We start from the raw sequence: 22,727 nt of genomic DNA on the forward strand, positions 1-22,727 counted from the left end.
GGTGTTATCTCCACCGCTGCTGAAGGACAGGAAGAGGAAAAGCGAGGATGCACACCGAAGGATGACAAAGATGCACAACCCTTATGTGGCTTTTTTTTACTCCTATCGTGTTCATCCTGAGAAAAAAAAAAGTGCCCACTCATTTTGTAAAGTGGATTATCACAGTGGCGTAACGGAGCTCAAAACAATCTGAATCACAGCAATAATTGAAGCTAATGTCGTAGAAATAATTTTCACTTAGTTTTTTCATTTTCTTTCAGTTTTTTTTTTTTTTTTTTTTTTTTTACAAAAATAGCCTCATTTAAAGGCACACGATTAACGGGGAGGGAGTTAGCGTGTTGGATATGTTGGAGTGTCATGCAAGGGAAATTGGTTTTGAAACTGCGCACCCTCCTCTCAGACCTTCATGATGGAAATACACAAAACCAGGACAGTAGTTTCAAGCAGAATTGGTTTCAAAAAAGTTTAGACAGAATTTACAAAATTTACCGTGAATCGCTAAAACATGAGTTAATGAGTCGTTCCTTATTTTAATGAAATAAATGAAAACTTAACTGCCAAAAATAGCGCATGCATCTTCTGAATTATAATAAATATGGGGAAGTTGGTAAATTTATGACTGGCATCTGGATGATTGTTTGACATTTTGCATCAAAAATCACGCACATATTTATTATTTTAAAGTTATTTTTTTCTTTTTCAAGTATGCTGATAATAAATATGCTAATTTATTTTCGTTCTTTTTTGTAATCTATGCTAATGCTGCAGAATGATTTGACCTTTCTACCAATAGCGCCCTTATTCCCAAAGGTGCTGCTTTGCTTAAAGGAGCCCCGTTTGCCAGAGCGGAATTCATTATGAGCCAAAATTCAGCGCGGGGTCACACGAGGACGCAAAGCTCGGGGAAAAAGTTGTACCTGCTCTCCTTCGGTGAACACCCGGTTCCCAAAGCTCCAGGAGATGGTGGGTGTGGGGTCGCCCGAGGCCTCGCAGGTCAGGGTGACTTGTTCGTCGAACTCCGAGGCGGTTTGGTTGTTCAAGTAGGTGATCTTGGGTTGCACTGGAAACGAGACATTATAGAAGCAGATCTAAAACAGGAAATAGCTGCTCGAGATGTTTTAGCTCTGCTGTAGTTAAGTACACAGACGGGCTTCATTAGCGCTGCGGTTCTGTACCCCATTGACCTATAACAGAGCCACAAGCACATGATTACATAATTTCCTCGTGAAGAGAAACTCTAGTGCGGTATATCTTTGGAGGTCCTAAGGGGTGGCTTAATTAGTTTTCAATAGGACACGCTGTATGCTTCACGCTAGGTACTCCTACACCCAACTGCTGGAAAAGCTGTGGAGGAGTTACAGCAACATGTCAATAAGTGCAATAGAGAGAGAGAGAGAGAGAGAGAGAGAGAGAGAGAGAGAGAGAGAGAGAAGCAGTTATTCTCTTACCGAACACGTTCAGGCTGACTTCCTCGCTTTTCTTTCCCGCCTTGTTGTTGGCGATGCAAGTGTAATCTCCTTCATCCACTTTCTTGACATCTTTTATTACCAACTCCGAGCCGTCCTCGTTCAGGCTGTACTTATCGCCCGTTTCAAGGACGGCGTTGTTACTGTAAGGGAGGGGAAAAAAATAAAGAAATAAAAAATAAAAAGAGAGGGGAAAGGACAAGGGTTCACGTCACATGCGTTTGCTTACAGAAGTTGAGGCGCCTACAAATACCTTTTCCGAACTTACTGACAATAAACCGACCGGAGTTTTAATCTCTTGAAGCACAACAATGGCTGCAAAAAAACCAACAACCTTGGAGAACATCTCCAACATTTCCACCAGCATTTGTTTGCCTCTCCTTCAGCCCTCACATCTGTGTTTATAAAACCAGTTGGATGACGACGCAGAGGTTTTTTCTTTTTCTTTTCTTCTATTGTTCCAGAAGCAGACCCTCACTGGAGGTTAGCGTCCTGTTTTGTAGGGAGTTAAGTGTTTGTATGCCTCGAGCAGCAGCGGCGTTCCCGCCGCGTTTTGCAGGCAGACAGTGAATGACAGCGCTGTCAGCGGCTCCCAGGAAACCAGAACAAATAGAGCTTCACCCCCTCTGTGCTTCCTTCCCTCCACCACCTCACCCATCTGTCCTCCCAACGAACACGTCTCGCGGCCCGAAGGGGGAACCGAGTCTTCCTCGGCTCAGACGCCACATCACACACCAGCTTCGCGGCGCGGCGGCCAGCTGTGAGCAGGATTTGGGTTCAATAGTCTTATTTACTCACATCTCTGGAAACAAATGCTTTATTTAAGGGTTCCTCCTCAGCGGTGGCGCCGATGAATGACACACCGTGAATATGAAAGTACACCGAGCTGCATTAGGAGAAATGAATTGTGGTTGTTTGTGTGAATTATCAGGACTGAACTGGAGCGTCCCCAATTCAGATCCATTAAAAGGTTCGTGCATAAAGTTCTTACGAAGATACTTTCGATCTAAAGATTTGGAGGTTGTACCCAAGGGTTGGGTTTAAATCCAGGTCAGTTAAATACTCAGAAACAAATCTCACATTGAAATATCCATGAAGAGCAGTGGAGGAAACAGCATGCTTCTCATTGTTAGGGCAGCGGGTCGAATTCCGATTCGATTTCCGATTCGATTTGCCTTGATTATATCTTGATTAAAGTTCCGATATGTAACTTAACCATTGTTCTCTGCAGGACCGTTTACTCTCAGAAAGAAGAACCAGCTCAAAACTAGATCGTTTATATTTTTTATGCATTGAACGCTGATTTCTAGCAGCCTTGTGACGAAGGACTGTTGTTTTTGGGGAACAAAGGAGGAGTGATTGATTGATATCCAGCCACGGGAAGCCTCGAACGGAGGATGTCAGTGTGGGTGGATAGATGGATCAAGAAAAGTGTAAAACCCTGATGCCAGTAAACGCCTCTGACAGATGATGTCAAACTGCCAATACGCTGGATGGATAGTTTGGTGAAGAACAATGACATTTGGAGAATTTGTTCTTTTACCTTGAAGACGTGACAAAGACAAACACGTTTAACCATCGTATCATATCTCTTACAGCTTGTGTCCTTTCCGGCTGGATTTAAAGGTTGTGACAATTAATTAGAAAGCGACTCAAACTAGCTGTGTTTTCCCTTGAAAAAAGGTTTTGATGCTAATTATTTTGACAAGGACTCCACTCTGAGCTCAGCGTTCACGTTTCATATTTTTCTGATTTTAGTGGAGTTATATAACAGACACAAACATGCAGTGAATCTGAAACTGGTTTCACTGACTGCCAACAAGCTGCTAACATATCACACCTGAATATGTGAGACTGACTGATTTGATACAGGATTTTTTTTTTTAGGTTATTTGATTCCAATAAAGTGATATTAACCTTCGAGGATAACTCTTATTTTATGCCTCTATTTATTGACTGATTTGATTGGTTGATATTTTATTAATATATTTATTAGGTATATTTGTAACAGGGACCATGTACAAAATACACAACGTGAAAAGATGCTTTGTACCAGAATTTACAAGCTAATTTCCATCTGCAGTCTCTGGACAGCTGAGATGAAACTATACATTCAACTACAATACAACACACTACTCCATTATTTGTTTTATTTTTCTACCGTTTGATCCAGATTTCAACGTCCGAGATATTAAAAATGTCCCTGTTGGCATAATTCAAGTATTTATGTATGTCAATCTATCTATCCATCTATTTATCCATCTAGTTGTTGCACAGTTATGTCTGATTTTGAAATAGAAAGAAAAAAAACTTGCACAAACTCCTAAGTCTTGAAAACAAGCAGAATACCGGCAATCATACATCATCAAAATATTGTGGGCAAAACAACACAATAAATGACATTTTGATGAGCTGTAGTGTCTGTATTGCTGGTATTCTGTCAGACTAGTGCAGCATTGGCTAATCTATAAATCTATTCTTAATTACATCAGCATCCAATCAGAGCACCATCACTAGTTTCTGCTGCAATATGAGCCACAGAATGACATTTCTTTTGACCCAATAAAAACAAATGAAACACAAATCTGCTGCTCATTTTCTGACAACTGTTAGCTGCTCTGTTCTACTTGTTGAGCCTTTTATTATATAATCCTCATGTGCATGTTTTTTTATTACCAACAAGCTTTACGTGAGAACTTGCTTTAAAAGTAAATCTCAACCTTTAAATGTGAATTTGTAATCAGTCTGTGCAAAACAGGTGAAGGTCTGCACATATTGCACAGTGATGCCTGTTATGTAACTTCACCAGTCACATCGTTTTGCACTCGCGGTCATGCAAACATAAACAAATGTAAATCTCACCATTTCTCCCACAAAACAGTTTGTTGGCGAGGATGTAGAAATTCTAATTTATGCTCTATTTTACAATCATTTAGCAACATTCACATGCACAGTATGTTGTGTACATGCAATTCTTCAAAAGGCTTTAAACTTGCCATCCTCTTATCCCGGACCTGAGCACAACACTCATTTTATAAACAGGCACAACAGCTATCAAACCTGAAACATGCTATTTGAGCTTCTGGCTGACGTCACATTGGCCTTTCATGAGGCTTGTTTGGAGCCCAGCTTCATTTGCATATATTTTAAATGAGTAAAACACAAACAACAACAACAACAACAACAGCAGCAGCAGTGTGCTCTTCTCGTTCTTGTTGCGTTTCAGCACTCAACCACCCTTTTGTCTGAGGTGTTGCCTCGAAATAATGATGCACACTCAGATCGAACTGACAACAAGCTCTGAACTGTCTTTAAAAAAAGACTTTCACTTTCTATCAGATATCTGCTTCCTGCCTCTCATTTAAGAGATGAAACACGACAGTAGATCCTTTTCCTTGTTGATGCATTTTCACACTTCGTCTGGTCTTGCTCTCTGTGTGTACACCGGTGTTATTTCCTTCTCTCTGAGTATTCTTCTTGTGTCCAGCAGCTGCAGAACGAGGACGGAGATAACCCGACAACTTCCCCCAGAAAACTGTCCACTTAATTTCTACATAATCCTCTGATCTATTTGTGATACGGACTACAGAGTGCATCCTGTTACTGAAGGGCAGCGTGAGCTGTATAGAAGTGTCACTAAACTACTTTCTGCACAAAAGAAAAAAAGAAAAATATGTGCAGGTCTTATGTGATTTGGAAAGTCTGTCACTTATTAATATAATGTGTGAGTATTAATTTCTAATATCTAGGGAACAAAGTTTCAGGAAAACCATTCTTATGAGCGGACGGAGTGTTTTCATGCCATAACTTGTAGAAATAGACAAAACACAATATGAGCATGAATGAATGATTTCAACATACACTGAAAATTAGAGCTCATATAAAAGGTAAAACCATCTATTCATACTTACGATTGCTATAAATGACAAAGAAAAAGTAAGGGAATAAAAATCGCCCACTGTTCTTGAAGAATACTCAGGCAGGGTAAAAATACTGTCCTGTGAAAATATTTTGTACTGCCTTGATGTACACGGCATTTGTGTCTTTTATCTTTGAAGTTCTTGCAGAAGCGACACAAGATGGTTTATTCCAATTTGTCCTTTTTTCTCAACTTTGTTTTACTGAATCCTGCTTCACCTCGAGGTCAAGAACAAGAGGTTCGAAAAACAACAACAACAACAACAACAACAACAAAGAAGGCGTTTAACTGCTGCGGCAGCTCGGAGCCACTTCTGATCTGATCAGTCTGAACTCTACTCATCAGAACAGAAAGAAATGATGTGAGCAGTGAATGACGTACTGTATCCAGGTGACGGTGGGTTCGGGGAAGCCATCCGCATCACAGGCCAGCAGAGCGAAGCTGCCGATGTCGGCGGTAGCGTTGACCTCTGACAGCCTGGCGCGGATGGTGGGAAGCACTGAAACAGAAATAAAGTGTTTGAAATGATATCTTAAAAAGGTTTTATCTAACTGACTGGTTGGCCACTTGTGAGCTGCCAAAAAGTAAATCTGTTAGGTTTCTAAAACGTGAATCGAAGCACCGATTTCTTTTTTGCTCAGTTTTGGTCTCCACCACCTAAAACAAATATTTTGTTCTTTAACTGCAGAGCTATGTTCACTATGGAGATGTTAACGGTGGCTACTTGACGTTTATTTCCGTACAGATACTCTACAGTGTTTTAAAAAGGTTTTAAACTTTAAACAGCTGCCTGCTGCACCCAAATACAACAAAATGAGAGTGAACCACAAAAGTAAAGTTCAGACTGTAAACAAGGTGATAGAAGTCGCTGGGAAGCCGAAGGAGCTGCAGATTCAGGTGAAGTTAATCGCTTATTTTCATATTTTCTCATACAAATGTAAACTTATTGTTTTCGTCACTGCTATGAATAAATAACTTTGCATTTGTAGGCAAATTAATTCCTGTTTCTCTATTGTCTATTCTGATACACCAACATGATTACAGCCAGTTCTACTGGAACTGATAGTTTTTTACTTGTTATTTCCAGGAAAACTTTACTTTGATTGATTACTCAGGAAATAGAGTTTGAAACCTACACAAACTTAAACTACCTCAATTTCCTGAAGAAAATCTACAAACCAATTTGGCACCAGACAAATGTTTCTGTATTCTGTATATTGTATTACAGGCATTACAGGAAGATATCTTGTAGTCATGATCAATGAAAAGAAAAAAAAAAAGGCAACTAAATCATTCAGAAACTTTCTCTGAGAAACACAGACATCAAAAACAAACTTCACACCCGTCTGTCCTGCAGGTGTTTGGACGTCTGACAGGTGTACAGACGAGCTGACTGACAGAATCAGGTGCAGGAACCGGACTTCAGGACGTTTCCAGGGTCATCATTACCGCAGCCGAGTCCACAAACAGCAGCAGGGCAGGAGGTGACAGAGACGCAGCACTCACCATTAACGATGACCTTCATCGTCCTGAAGTCGATTTCTCCCCTGGCCATGACGCGCGCCTCACACACGTACATGCCCTCATCCGTCTTCTTGATGCCACGGATCTGCAGGTGGCCATTTTTCAGGATCTTAAATCGCACTAAAAACAAAAGAAACGGCAAACAGAGAAGAGAAAGAAATCACGCACACTTCAAGATTAATACGATTACTGTTGTTGTTTTTTAAAATTCAGCGCTTCATCTCCAGGTGAATTATATATTTATCCTCCTGCAAGCCACAAGTTAAAATTAAATGAAGGAGCACGGATGTATGTACTTATAAAAAAAGAAATAATAAAGAAATCAAAGATCTGAGGACACAGTCCAAACTAAAGCGTGAGATTAAGGTGTATTTTAAACTGAAGGACTTCATTTAAACTCTCAGACAGGAAGTTGACGCCAAATAAAAAAAAAGTCTGTTATCCGCGGTAGTCTGGTTGTTGGAGCTACGTGACACTCTGGCGACGCCACACATATTTTAGAGCGAGCTCAGAGCCTGAAGCTGTTGCATCTCTAATTAAACATCACACGGGGACACAGTGTGCCGTCTGAACTGGAAACAGGTGTCGTTTCTCACGTTTCCGAAGACGAGCCGTCCAGCGTTTAGACAGAGCCGGGGCTCCGACCTCGGCACACGCAAATATGTCTGAAGAGTCGTTATTGTTTCTTCCACTTTGAGAAAGAAAATCGGTGACAGGTCAACGTGCAGCTAGAAAGCTTATTTGAAGATTTCAGTTCCTCCACCTTCTCCACAAGAAGTATCTCTGAATTAAAGAAACTCCGTCACGTGTGCCATAAAATCACCTGATGCATGTAATTGTTTGCTGGAAGGGGATGTTGGTTTAGGAAAATGGAAATAATATTATTGGATTTATGCAATTTATTGGACTGAAAATTCCACCTCACATACTATCAAAGCAGCTTTTTCCCAAATCTGGATGGTAAATACCAACATTTACTGTCTGGAAGAAGATTTCTGAGGTATTATACGTTATATACGGGGTATGATATACATTCAACTTTATATTTCTGATTCTTACTCAGATACATACGTTTACAGTTATTATTACAAGTTATTTTATGGTTAAAATGTTTTTTCGATCAGCATGTGAAATGAAGCTTTCTAGTAGTTTCACGCAGAAAAAAGCTGCTCGACAGATTTGAAGAAAAACGGTCGACGGATTTCCTGCGAAAGCCACAATTTCAGATTTATGTGCAAATCAAACATAGTTTTGGACCTGAACCTGATGTTAAAACAAATCTATCATGAAATCAAAGATGTTTAGTTGCACATTTGAGAACATGAGTCCTTCCTGTGGAGGAGGAAGACGAGAATTATGGGATTAGAGAAGAGTTAATGGTGTTTTCTTTTCTTTTGTCCTTATTATGATGAATTAAGACCTTTTGGGTTAAATAAAATGTATATTAAAAATCCAGAAATGTTCTGGTGCACTAATGATCACTTGTTTAGCTTTAATGTTTATAACTTGTCTTTGAAAAAAAAAACACCAGTTTGTTTACTTTCACATGAAATTCAGTTGTTATTTTGCCTCTGGATTTTGCTGTTAATGGTGTCTTTAAAGTCTGTTTGGTCTGGGCATATTGTTTATGCATGACATAATAATAAATCAGTCAATTAGTCTCCCTTCACAGAAGTACAGAAAGTCGTGCACTGAAATGTTTCGACCGTTGAAAAGTCCAAAAATGGACCCGAACAGCAGCTTTCCATTGTGTTAACTGGCTCTAAACACACGCCACTTTGACACATTAGCACGATAAACATCCCGTTCAACAATGCAAAAGGCAGCAAATGTTTTGGGTCAACTGCTGCTGCTGGGAGGAAAATTACATCAGCAGTTTTCAGTTTTCAGTGTCGGTTACAATTAGTGGTTTCTCCAGTGAAAAACACATTCCTACGCACAACACTGCGGAGACTCCGAGCTCCGCGGCGGTCAGCGGGGGAGGGAGGGGGTCACTCTGAGGTTAAACTAGGCAGAGTTCAAGTGTGAAGCGGGACGCTGGGCTCGCCCACAGCACAAAACTCCAACTCTCTCCGAGGAAGCTTTTTAAACAACGACGGTGATGTCTGTCCAAAGAAAGCAGCTTTTTTTTTTTTCAGATTAAAATCCTTCACAAATATTGCACACGGACACATCGACCGCGGCGTCGGGCCCCCCCCCCGTCTTTTCTAATTTCCTCTTTCCTCCGGGTCAGCCTGGATTCACGGCATTCAAACAAGAGTTGGCGGCATTCGTGTAAACATCTCGGTCCTGCAGCAGCGTTTCTGTGTGTACTTCTAAATACTTTCACTCTGCCGTGCTTCATTGCTCCAAAGTGTGTTCAATGGCAAGGCAGCGATTGTTTAGAAGATGGAAAGAAAAGAGATTATAATGCAAGAGCGGCTTGAGAAGTTTCTATAGATCCCTTCATGTTTTTTGTTTTGTTAGTTCCTGTCTGCCGTGACTCAGCACTGGAATCCATGGTAACGGCTGCAAATCGAAGCTAATTACAGCCGCCTCTCTCTCTGTGTGTAAAAAGCGCAACCACCTTTTCAGAAGCTTCTTTTTCGAGCCTCGAGGCGGCGAAGGTTTAACATATCGGCGAGGTCGTGTACATTTAACGGTACAGTCACAAAACCACACCCGACTGTAAAAACACCTCCACGCTCCCAAAACAACACCTTTGAATTCTGTGTTAGGAGTGCTATTCAAGTGTTAGGAGATCAATTAAGACAAGAGGACATTAAATAACCTGGTACAACTCTGCTGTAGTTTGTGACAGCTTGTATTGGATTGTAAGCTCTTTGAGTCCCCCCTCCCTCCTCTGAGTTTTTTCTCAGCTATACTTCCCCCTCTCTTTGGGGAAATTAAACTCCAGTCTGCCCTCAGATGTCTCTTTCAGTGACAATAACCACTTTTTGCCCGGCCAAAACAAAAAAAAATACAATTTCCACGTTCACGCACCTTCTATGAGGTCTAAAACTACTCCACCTCCCCCCCGCCCCGCCCCACGCCCCGTGAAAAATGCCCGGCTTTGTTCATAGATGATGGGCAGGAGGAGAGAAGGAGATGAGGAAGAGCGCGGCAAATTGATTGGAAAGCATGAAGTGGCAGACAGGCGTTGGCGGGCAGGTGAGGTGACGGCTCGGGGAGTCAAGAGGATGAGGTGGCGTGGCAGGTTGGGAGGTGAGGAAGCAGCTCCAGCGAGGTTTTTAAAAAAATTTTTATTCGAATCGGCTCACCGTCAGTGGCGGCTTGGATCTTGGAGCCTTTGTACTTCCAGATAATAGAAGCTGGCGGCGAGCTGACAACATCGCAGACGATGTCGGCGTTGTCGCCCTCGTTGAACTCCTGCGGGCTGGGGGCGCTCTCGAAGGTGATCTTCTCTGTGGGGGGGCGAGACGGGGGGCAAGACAAAAGCAAAACGTTAACTTTCAGAATGAGGCTTCTAAAAAGAGGAAACTCACATGTAGCATGATTAGAATGAGTGAAAAAACTCTTACGATTGATTAGCGGTGTAACGGTGCAACATATGGTTGATTTGATTGTTTTAAATGTTTGAAAGTTTTATTGGTTTAGTTTAGTGCCGCGCCTTCAGCAACTTTAATGGGAACAAGCTGTTGCCATGGCAACATAGAGGCCACCTGGTTTTGTAAAGAGTTGTAGACAAACCCATTTCTTGGCATCAGCGGGGCCATCCCTATTCACGCAAATGTCTCTCGCTGACTGAGTGATAATGTTACACTATTGGTGAACCAAATGCCACAACTTCCTGTGTCTGTTTCAAATTAAAAGCCCGCATTTCAAATGAAAAGCCTTCCAAGCGTTTCAAACACAGTCGTGCCGTATACTGGCTTTTGACCTGGATCTCGTCTCGACACAGGGATGGTTTTATCTTCAATCTTTGAGAGCTTCACATAAAACATACTTGAGAGCGCACCCGACGAAATATCAATATCCAAGACTTCCCTAAAAAGAAATGTTTTACTCGATTCAGTCTTGTTTGTCAGTCAGTTTTGCTTTTACACACCAACAACTCTGGGGTCACTAAATGTTACATTCAATTTCAACTAAATAGCCTCAAGCACGCAGCATCTAGAGTCAGTCCAACCCTTTCTAGTAGAAATTACATGTATATTCTACTAAACGTTTTTTGCTACAAACATAGAAATGGAAATGAATCACTGGCTGGATTTTGTTGTTAATACCAGTGAACATAATCCACACAGCATTAATGTAAATATAAAGAGACAGGGTAAGCTGTGCAGGAAGTGCCGAAGTATCTGTACTGTACAGAGGGAGTCGTTTATTCTACCAAACACTTGATACGATTTGCATTTGAATATTTATTTTTCTGAGAATATTAAATGTCACCCTTCTCTTTGAACGTAATGCCAAAGCATCACTCAAAGAGAGCTCTTGTGAAGACTGCGTTGGGTTAATACAGCAATGTTGATTGGTACTATGTAAAAAAAACTTAATCCAAGCAAAGTCAGAGGAAAGAAAAAAAAAATGCAAAAGAAGCTGAGACTTACGAAAGATCTTCACTTGTACGGTGGCCTCGGCCTGCTTTTCACCGTTCCTCGCCACGCACCTATAGATGCCGGCGCTGTCCACGTTGGCGTGGTAAATGGTGAGAGTCGACGTGGCTTCATCGTTGCGGCTCACGAAAATGTCCGGCTGGTTGGGGAGGATCTTCTCGCCGCTGGGGCCGTACCAGTCGATGTCTTTAGCATCTCCCACCACTGGAAAACAGAAGAAAGAAGCGAGTCGGCAAGAATCCTTCAAGGAGCTCAACAGCTGACTTGTAAAAACTGACCAAGTCATGGGTTTGAAAAATGTGATTTCTGCTTTGCTACTTTCCCCTACCATTGTCTTGAAAGATTCAAAATACAAACATACTCAAAGAACTGCAGTTACGTCCAGTAACTACTATTTTTTGCCCCCCATCCCGTCATTAATTACATCAACATTATTCGTAGAGACCGCACCATAGCCCTCATTCACTCCATATGTAACACAAAGGTGATATGTCTGTTTTTATTTATATCGGGTTGCTTCTTAAAATATAAAATACAGATATTTGCACCATTTTTAAAGGATTTATAAATGTATTTGTAATGATTACTGGAATGAGTGGGCTTTGCTGACTCTAGCAATGTGTGTGTGTGTGTGTGTGTGTGTGTGTGTGTGTGTGTGTGTGTGTGTGTGTGTGTGTGTGTGTGTGTGTGTGTGTGTGTGTGTGTGTGTGTGTGTGTGTGTGTGTGTGTGTGTGTGTGTGTGTGTGTGTGTGTGTGTGTGTGTGTGTGTGTGTGTGTGTGTGCCCAAGTGACAGAATTTGAACCAAGACAAACACACGTGATGTTTCTGCAGATTGTGCCAACTGGGTGAAAGGACAGCAGGTAAAGGGGGGAAATATTATTGCAACCACTGGGCTGCTGTTCGTATCTGTGCGTGCCAGAATAATGTATTTATATTCCCCAAAATCCCCAATGTAGAATATCACCAAACATGTGGAACCACTTTAAGAGGTTTAAGCAGGACTCTAAGCTCTCATGATACAGTGTCAGTGAACATAAACCGAAGACCAAGAGATGAAACACAATAAAAGAATAATAAATCAGGTATTCTTAGTATAGTGATGGCTATGAAACATCATTGTGAAATCAAAACCCATCTCGCTGCAGCAGATGTCTAAATATGTACGCTAAAACATAAAAAGAGTGGCATAAATCATTTTTATTTTCTCTGTAGCATTATTCAGAAGGAGATAACTTTGACTAAAAGAAATATCAAACAATTTTTCTACATGATTCATTTTTTATAAAGACGAGCGCGATGTTTTTTTGTTTCCCTAAGAAATATTAATGGTATGTCGTCTCTCTGAGGAACACAAAGGGCTCTGAAGACATTTTGACATGGTTCAACGGGAGAATTTGAGTTCAAGATGAAGCTGAATTTTCTTCATAGAACAATAAAATATCACCAAAAAAAAAAATCAATCGCTCTAATATAAAATGTAAAGGCTTCATATTCAACATGCACAAAGGCACTGAGCTCTGCTCGTGTGGCTTCATTCTCGTGGAAGGTTTCTTCAAGTGGCAGCGAACTAACAGGTTATTAGTGGATGTCAACTGGTTCCTGTTTAAGCCTGGTAACCTTTTTAAAAGGTGAATTCACCCAAACTACAGGAAAAATTATCTTTTACTCGCATCTGGTGGGTTTTAGGCCTGCAGATCATTTGTATTTTTTTGGACAAGGCTCCAAAGATAGACCAAATATCCAACTTTTATATGTATGACTCATTTCACAAATACCAAAAGTCACTTTTCATGCCAAATTCTGTTTTTCCAAAAACAATTTAACCAATGATGCGTTTTAGTAATTTAGACCTTTAATTTGATGATCAAAAGTTGCATTTAAATGAAAATAAATCAACAGAAGCATCCATATTAAGAAAGATTGACCAAGTATAGAGGAGCTAATATAGTTTTCTGCTCACAATAAAAAAAAAATTTAAAAAAAAAAAAACTTTTGTGTGAGACAGTTGTCGTGGTGATTTTGGGCTGTTAAACTAAACTAATCTGATTACAGCATCACTGAAAAACCTGTTACAGGTGCAAAAAAAACTCTGTCCCTTCCCACCCTCATTTAACTGGTGCATTTATTGAACGTGACTCATCTCTTTCTGTCAGCTTCTCTCTAACTACAGCTGCATCTTAGTCTTTTTGGCTTGAAAGTAACCAAACATTTTTAAAAACCTGTCACAGTATCTGGGACAATTAACGTTGAGGTCAAAAAGGAATGTCTCAAACTGGACGATCCGTCTTGACGTAAGTGAGTCCAGACTTTGTGTACTTCCGGTCACCTTTGTTGTATTTTGTCAGAGGAACAAATAAAACCAAAACTACATGCATGGATGGAAACCTTTTGTTTTTCTTTGCAATTTGGGGGAACAAAGTTAATTTATAAGATCTCAGGTCTGAATTTATTTGGCCCCCACTGGTGTCATGGTTCAATGTGAGGCTAAAATGTTCTATAATGCCAGACAGCTGGGTTATCTAATGTAAACACTTCCTGTATCTCGAATAAGCTGACAAATGCACATTCACCTCTGAAAACAGAGAGAAAGCCGACGACCTCTGTTTCATTATCCTTTCAGATGGCTCCTCTCCCCCTCCTCTTCCTAAATCCTCCTTCTTTACCTGACTGTGATCTCATCTTCCCGCCGCCTCCTCAAAATAAGAAGAACATCCTCACACCGCTACACCAGCTTCATTATTTAACCTGCCGTGTATCACTTTTTATCAAACAACCTCAATTAATACTGCCAATATTGCTGGATGAGGTGACATTTGCATCAAGCTGTGTTTAATGAGCTCGCTCTTACCTTCGCACAGGAAAAATTTGGATTCTCTGACGCTGATCTCCCCCTGTGTTGGAGTGATTTCCACCTGAATGGCAGCTGGTTGGAGAAAAAGAAGATAGAACAAAATATACATTAGTTTTTCTGGTTCCATCGAGGGGGAAGTGGTGACACAGGGGGAAAAGAGCACAATAAAGGCGAGGCTCAAAGTAAAATTGCCTCGGCAGCTGAGAGGAACAACCATGTTCAGCCGTGCCCTCGAGAAATGAAACTCTGGGATGAAAGTTTTGTGCTTAGTAGAGTGCAACATCTCAGGGTGGAGATGGGTTATAAGTTCAGATTTTAGATGAGAAACACACATTTGGTGAGCAGTAGTATTTAGGCCCCGAGCACCGAGTGGTGCGAAGCCCTATTATAATGCAAAGGAATTATTATTCTCATGAATCGCCTTTGTGGCAACTTTAACATGCTCAAAAACTCATGAAACTTTGCACAAAACTCAGCCTCGGTGAAAATTGAATCATTCTACAGGATTTGGCCATGGGCGTCGCAAAATGGCTCGCCAGCGCCCCCTAAAATGAGATCTCGAGGCTGCTTTCCTGCATGACCTGCACTCAACAGGAAATTGGCCATTTTTAATTGAGTGGCCATTTTGGCGATATGCATGCGTTGCACTTTAACAAACTCCTCCTACAGCTTTTATTCAACCAACTTGAAATTTGGTGTGTCTATTCTTAAGACCTTTGGGATAAAAGGTTGCTAAAAGAAATGTTTTTCGTTGAACGGTGTGTCTGTGACATGGCAGCCATTTTGAGCGCCTCGCCATGACATTAAAGTTGCTATAATTTGGATGTTCATTGTCCAATCTTCCTCAAACTTGACTTCTTTGATAAAAGTCCCTCCATGAAGACATTTGCATGGTGGTCATATTCAGTCATAGCGCCAACTACTGGCAACAGGAAATGACTTATTTTTTCCTCTCATGCTTCTTCAAGCCGGTTAATCACATCAACATCAAATCATAATAGCCTTAAAATGTTGATGAGCGGGCGCTGGTGCGAGGGCCCTTATATCAGTGCTTGCAGTTCTAATTTTCTTTTGTATTTACACACTTCATGACGTTTTTAAAATTTGTAATTCCATTATCACAAAGTTCTTTTCTTTTTTTAATCTCTAGTTGGTGGGAGATCTTGCTACCAACACCTCCAAGGAGCATGCCGTTAATAAATCCTGTACCTGTGATAATCAACTGTCTTACAAAGTCAACACATGCATTCGGCACCTCGTGACAGCTTCAAACATACAAGAAAAGAAAGTATCACGTTGCAAAAAGAAAAGCAGCCGTGTGTTAAAGCAGTCCGACTTTCAACAATAATGAAGTCCTCAAGACTTTAAGATAATTAGGATTTTCGAAAGCACATGTTTTCTGCTTTTTTTCAATGTAAGTTAATCTTCAGTCCTCAGCAGCAGTCGAAGCAGAAATACTGATTTATTTACTGGGAGTTTATGAAAGCCTCCCTGACTTAGTATTTCCAGTGTGTTCGTGTACTCATTTTCCCCGTCCCTGCTTCTATTGGCAGATGATTTACAGGCATAATGCCTTGAATTAAAGAATATCCTTTTTCCTGAGACTCTAATACACTTCATGTCTTGGCATCAGCTCCAGCTCTAGTGACAGAAATGAGATTTGTACAGAGTACAGAGGAGCACCTGGTGTTTGTTCCCCTCCCGCAAGCTAACAAATTAAAACTCTTGAATATTCAATGAAGGGGTGTTAAAATGTTTCATGATTTTCAAAGGCTTAATCAGCAAATCATCCCTTGCACGCGTTCGCCAGAATTAAAAGAGATGCAAGGACTTTAAAGTCAGACTCCGTTGTGTGGCAGCACAGCCTGTGAAACAAAGCACCACCAAGTCGTGATCCGGAGCTCGACGGAGAGATCCTGCTGAGCCTTCAGCGTGTCGCCACTTCACACGAATGAGTGAGTCAGTCTCAGCTCAATTCTCACCAGGAGATTCATGGGAATGGTTGACGAGGACTTGCCATTCAAAGACAGGTAGCCAACTATCATTGCAGCGCAATGTGCCTTCTGTGTTTCATAACGCGGCAGCCTCATAACTATAGAAAAACATCCGTGACTAAGAAGGCACTGTCACAGCAGTGGCCTTTGTTGCTTTTTATTTTTCCTCCACACACACTCACTGTGAAAAGGCCTCATCATTTCAGTGTGAAGCTAAATCTGAGCCAAAATGGTAGGATGAGGCGAGTGTATGCAGCATTTAGAGACGCAGAGGTTCACAATGAGCTTTTATGTTTGGAAGCATTTGAAGAGCAATAATGTGTTTCAGTTTTTATATAAAGTAAAATATTTCAGGCATTCTATATTCTATAAACTGCAGGTACACAAATGTCCCTTTGATATGATACAGCAGAAAATCCACAAAATTATCACGTAAAATCAGTTGTTTCTTGCTGGCTTCTATAGGAGCCCATGTACACTTTATTTAAACTATGGTTATGGTGAGCCAACAAAGCTGAGTTAAAGCCTTGGTTAAATGGTGCGTTCATAAGTAACTAGGAAGTGGTAAAGAAATCACCTGAACGCCTGTCGAACTGGGAATTTTCCAGTCGAGGGTTTTTTTGCGAGTTCTGACAAGTCGCTCTGACGTCACTCGTCATGGCAACTTTCGTGGCGAAAGTTAGAGATACACTTGTTAAGTGCAAAAACAAGTCATTTCATGGTTAATTTAGGTCAAACTAGTTAGCAGGGTGTTAAACAATACTAATTACGATACTGACAGATGGCGACAAAGTGGTTACTTTGTTGCCCCACTTCCCAGGTAGCCTTAGTGCACCAAAAGTTTGGATAAGATGATCTTTTGTGGTAAAAGAAACCAGTGTCGAAGGTTGCTATGGAGACGGGATGCAAGCCAGACAGTATCTGTGTCATTTTGAGAAGCTGCTTCTTAATAAGGGAGGAACGGTGAGTTTTCCGATTGAACATTTCAAGCCTTTTTGTGCTTTTTACTGTCCATCCGACTACTCACGTAATCCTTTATGTACAGAGTGACTGCGTCTTTGCATGGACATTATGGCCACAACTCATGTTCTGCGTTCATTAAGGGTGTTGGCTGGAAGATGAGAAGCAATTAAGCCGGTGATGAGGCAGTACATTAGAGACAATAGCAGAAAGTTTAATGAACGGAGCTTTTTCCCCGGTCACCCACGTTTTTATGACATCTCTTGCGGCAGCTTTTTTCTGCAGTAATCTCAACATGAACAATACAGCAACCTTATCAAGTCTCTCCATATTTGGTTGTGTTGTGTCTTTGCAAATTGGAAGCTCTCAAGTAAGACATTACCAGTGTCAACGGGGACAAAGTGGCCGTCCCCTCATGCACATACTTTTTAATCCTTTACATACAAAGTACACAGGCATTGTCAAAAGCAAATAGTTTAACACCATTGCGCAACTTCAGCTGTTGTGCGAAGACACGACTACATTTGTCAAGTAAATGTAAACATGTGTGAAGAGCTTGAGGAGGAAATTAAAGGCGTGATCTTCCTGTTCAAGGACAGCCTCGTGTATTGCTTTCATCAAACTATTCCATCTGAGAATAATATCCCCTTTATGTCTTTGTCAAGAAGTCCTACAAATATTGATTTCGCTGCTTCTGCCACATGAATGAACTGACCTTTGTTCCGGGAGAGCACGCCGGCTCTGGAGGCATGGAAAAACCACTACCCACAGAGTGTTTGCTTTTACAGGCTGGAGGTAGATACAAAGACAACAACATATCCATTTCCTTCCCTCGTCTAGTGAGATCACAGATACCATGCTGCAAACTCTACCCATGCCTCTTTAAGACAGCTGGCCAAAAATCAACTGATCATATCTGCAACACTAAAGACAACAGAAAGGAGTTCAGGCGGTGTGGGAACGATCACTATTCCCAGAGCCATTCTCTCTCAGCGCGCGCCTCTATAAACGGCCACTTGTGCAACGTCTCTGAGATGAAGTGGCTGTTGAAGCTCATGTGTCAAGCAGACGTGTGACTTTGTGTCTTTGCTGAGAGCATTTTGAAAGTAAATTTTTTTTTTTTTTTTTTAAATGAGGGTCCGTAACAGATAAGTTGTCAAGTTTAATCACCGGATAAATTCGAACTGGAGTGAGAGATGACTCTCGAGCTTCGGAAAACATATCGCCGCAATACTTCAGCTTTGAAAGGTGGAAACAATCGAGTGCACAGCAGTCACATTCATATCTGATGCTTATTTTGTCCCGGTGAACACTTATTGTATTGTAAAAAAAAAATCTCCTGACACCCTACTGCCATTATAAAAACATCGTCTGTAAATCTTGTACCTCAAATTGCAAACACGATGGATTAATACTCTCTGTAATAACTCAGAGCTTTTCTTTCAAGAGATGCAAAGATTTTGCAAGGATCAACAGATTAGGTAATTTAATATTAAATCGATGCTGAGGTGAGGCAGATGTAAGCTACACCAAAAACCTTTTTACTTAAGAGACATGATGGCGCCAAAATGTTGGCTCCTTTGAATCCTCAGTCATATCACAGATTATGTGAAACCTATATTTAATGTCAGTCTGAGGTTCTCATGAACTACAATGTCCAAAAGTCCATGAACCGGCTTGAAAATCATAGAAAACAGCCGGACTTGCCTTAGAATCATCTTAAGTTTCCATCCATACAGTCAAAACAGGAACTGTTAAACCTGCCGTGGGGAACTTTTGTCTCCCCAGTGAGAGAAACTACAACAACCCTGTTTGAAGCGTCCTTACATCATTGGCTCCTCCACCGCTTCTGTTGCATGGTGGATAAATTGGTTTGAAGCATCACAACCTCAAACAAAATGACATGTTTCACTACCAGAATTTAATTCTTTCAGTCTGACAACATTTGGAAATTTTAGAAGAGCCACATAATTATATTTTTTAACTCCCATTCAATTCAGCTGGCTAACTTCTGGTTTAGCTCTGCAATCATCCGGTTAGCTCGGGAATGCCTCGCCATACACCAGATTTAAAAACTCTGTGTTCTCCGAGCTACAAAGGGATTTATCTGATGATCATCAACTTAACCTGCATTGTGTGAACTCATTTGGCTTGAATGTAATGGATGTTTATATACATAAAAAGTCCGGCGCTCCAGCCTTAATAATTATTTCAGCACACTGTCATTAAATACAGGCTGAAAAAAGTAGTTGGAGTTGAAGCCCATGACTAATAAAAAGGCAAAGAAATAAAAAGTGAAACTGAGACGGCCACAAGTAAATGAGATGAGGTGTAGATTAACAGCTGGCAGAGAAAGAAGTGCTCGGCGAAGTGAGGCGAGAGCTTAGATAAAGGATGAAGCTATCTCTGCCCTAACATGCTCTCTCATGACACCAATCTAACATCTATCCACTGAGCCTGTCCCTCACTTCCAGTCCTCTCTGAAGGCTCATAAACCTCTCTGTCTCCACTCAAGAGTCCTTTTGTACTCCTCCCTCCACAGCTTAGACGCCTATAGTCACGTCGCCCTGCTCGAGTGGCACCTCGCTATCGTTCACATCAGCATATTTGCACAGAGAGAAACTTCTATACATCACAGGAAATCTGGACCTCAGATGAAACAGGTGCTTTTACATTACATTCTTTGTTGTCAGAGGCATTGTTGTGCCATCTCATTTATATCATATCTGACAGAATAGCCTTTATTCCAACAGTAATGTTGGTCTTGACCTCTTAACAACGTTGTTTATTTTAATCTTCAAGAGAAGTATGCTCTGAATGAACAGCAAAGTAGTTCATTAGATTCAGCCTTAAAGGAGCAGTACTCAGGGTTTAGTAGCATCTCGCTGTGATGTCACAGATTGCAACCAATTGAATTGCTCTCCCTTTTCAAGCATGCCGGTATGTTGGTTTGTGAACGTTATGAATCCTCCAGTTCAGATTCTGTCTGTCGCCATCTTTGCTAGTTCGGAGCGGTTTGGAGCAGGAAGTGACCATATTTGGACGAGCTGGGGGAGGAGCCAGCGGTGGATCTGACTGATCTGATTGGAAACCTGACGATACCACGTCCCGCCCACCAATAGCTGTAACCTGACTGCACCACAGGCCTGTCAATCAAACACAAATTCCATCAAGGCTTTCTTGAGACATCACGTTCACAAGAACGCGATGTAGAGACGGACGGACAAGCTAAAAAAACACAATGCTTCCGTCTAAGAGTATCGCCGTTACAGAGGAATAATACAAACATATAAATTATGAAACGGAGACTCCATTAACTTTTCCCGCTTTCATAATTTTTTCTCTTAAAAGTCTAAACTTGTTTTTTAAGTGCATTTCAGATTAAAAATTAAACGAGACTCGTGTCATTTATTAATAAAAGCTCAAACAAAGCATTAATTAACTCGCATATACGTCCATACATAGACAAACACACACCTTATGTTTGCCCAGTTAATAACTTTCCAAACACACTGATTGTTCAAGTTATTAATTTGCCAAAGTCAGAAAAGAACAGATGGAGGAGCACATTTAAAGCTACTCAGGGTGCGCTCAGAAGTGATATCTGCAAAGGCGTTTTAATTCACTGCTAATCCCTCCACATTTTGATGCAAATACGGCTGAGGTTTTAGTAACAATGACCAAAAAAAACAAAAAACACAAGAGTGAAGATGTGAGTGCTGGCCATTCTCTGGCAGGAGGATTATGGACTTTTACAGCTGCTACTGTGAACAAGCTTTGAGCATCTTAACCACTGAGTTCTTCCTGATTATGTAACAGCACAAATATTTACACGAGCCACGCGGCCATCATTATTTCGTTTTGAGGATGTGTGAGTTTGAGAAGCGAACAAACAAGAAGCCGTCAGTTCAGCTGGGAAAAAAACCTGACGTCTGAGGCAGCTTCTTTCCCGTCTTGGATCAGGAGGTTTGCATGCCTAATTGGAGCCTGGCAGCCGGTGGCGACTGGCTCCATTACAAGGGAGGCTACAGCAGTCAGCTGTTGGTGCTTAACATGCAAGTCATGTCGGAGCGAGCACACACTACGCAGGGGCAGACGGCGCCGTGTAGGGCTACTCTGGGACACATACATCAAGAGCACATAGGCCTGAAAAGCACCTGCCTGAGGATGCACAAGAAAAAAAAACTGATTTAAGATTCTGTATTTTTACATCTGAGCTTTATTTTTCTCTTTCAACACGGTACCGGCGAAGCCAAAGACCTGAGCAGCATCCACTTAACGCTACCTTTCTCAAAGCCGTCCGACAGGATACACATTTTCCCAGAAAAATCTCATTCTTTTATATCTTCCTAAACTGGTCGGACAGGTTCATCCTCTGGCAGTAAGAGGAAGGTAATGGTGGAATTCTTCAGATATTATCCGATAATTTTGATCCTAAATTGATGCGAGTTCATTTCAGATACATATTTTGGGAGTGAAAGAGGACAGAGACGAGGGAAGAAGTCAAAGACTTCATTTGAAGACGTCCAAACTCGGTGATATGTGGGATGTCTTATTAAAGTGAGACATAAGGATTTCTGGAACTTTCATGGACATTTCTTGGCATAGCTACATTATTGAAGACTTTATTTATTTATTTTTTTTATCAGGCAAAGGTTGATGTGAACGGGCATTAAGGTTGTTTTTCCTGCTGAATCTCTGAGACCAGGTGAAGTCAGCTGTCTGTGAACTATTCTTGGAACCCAGTGGGATTTTTCTATTCCCCTCATATGTCCTGTAATGAGGGAGCGCTGAAGCACAGCTTGGAGCTAAGTTGGCAAGTAGCCGCATCTATTAGCCCGACTTGTCATTCTCAATAAATCAAGAATGAAAAAAAAAAAAAAAAAAAAAAAATCAAGCACCTAAAATTATATGCGCTGCAGCTCGTTATTATTCTCATACAGTTTGGCCTCATCTTTGAGCTCTGAGGTCTGACTTGTAGTCGTAATCATTTTCCATTCACAGAAACACTCCTGTGGAAACCTGAAACAGCATTTATGAAAATCATTCACATTGTTTTGCCATTTAAATGGGATAAAGGCTTTTGAATAGAACACGTGTGGCTCTGTGAGATAAGACGCTGTAGTACAAACAGGAGAAACACAGAAAGACGACTATAAGCACCACAAAAGTTCTGCGCGAAACGTGCAGTTTAAAGTCTTCATCCTTTCCAGCGCTCCATAAACACCAACGCACCCTCCACCGTTCCTTCTCGTACACAACCTCTTACGAAAACCTTCCTCTGACTAGCCAGTCAATGTACAAAAAATATCTCACCGCTCGCAGCAGTTTGTCACTCTTAACCTCTCGATGATGTCTTTATGATGCCTGTTATCAGTAGTTCTTTCAGTAGCTTTTCAGTTTTGCACTCCTTCATTTGCTACTTCGATGACGCTACTCTTTAGGTGTTCAAT

At 41.1% G+C, this 22,727-nt stretch overlaps 1 protein-coding gene across 13 annotated transcripts in view; it reads right to left on the minus strand.

Moving 5' to 3' along the window:
- Positions 1-22,727, minus strand: part of ncam1a (neural cell adhesion molecule 1a) — a 230,926-nt gene that overhangs the window by 61,587 nt on the left and 146,612 nt on the right. For all 13 annotated transcript variants that reach the window (XM_069709732.1, XM_069709733.1, XM_069709731.1 and 10 more), the window contains exons 2-8: positions 14,318-14,392; positions 11,463-11,672; positions 10,170-10,313; positions 6,892-7,029; positions 5,767-5,884; positions 1,449-1,609; positions 918-1,060 (exon numbers count right to left, since the gene is read on the minus strand). In XM_069709732.1, the coding sequence (XP_069565833.1) occupies positions 918-1,060; positions 1,449-1,609; positions 5,767-5,884; positions 6,892-7,029; positions 10,170-10,313; positions 11,463-11,672; positions 14,318-14,392 (989 nt within the window). The remainder of the gene's footprint in view (positions 1-917; positions 1,061-1,448; positions 1,610-5,766; positions 5,885-6,891; positions 7,030-10,169; positions 10,314-11,462; positions 11,673-14,317; positions 14,393-22,727) is intronic.

The sequence above is a fragment of the Brachyistius frenatus genome, unplaced genomic scaffold (assembly GCF_029030835.1).
Source record: "Brachyistius frenatus isolate BFR_SWC_R1_liver_20210118 unplaced genomic scaffold, ASM2903083v1 Contig_84, whole genome shotgun sequence".
NCBI lineage: Eukaryota > Metazoa > Chordata > Actinopteri > Embiotocidae > Brachyistius > Brachyistius frenatus.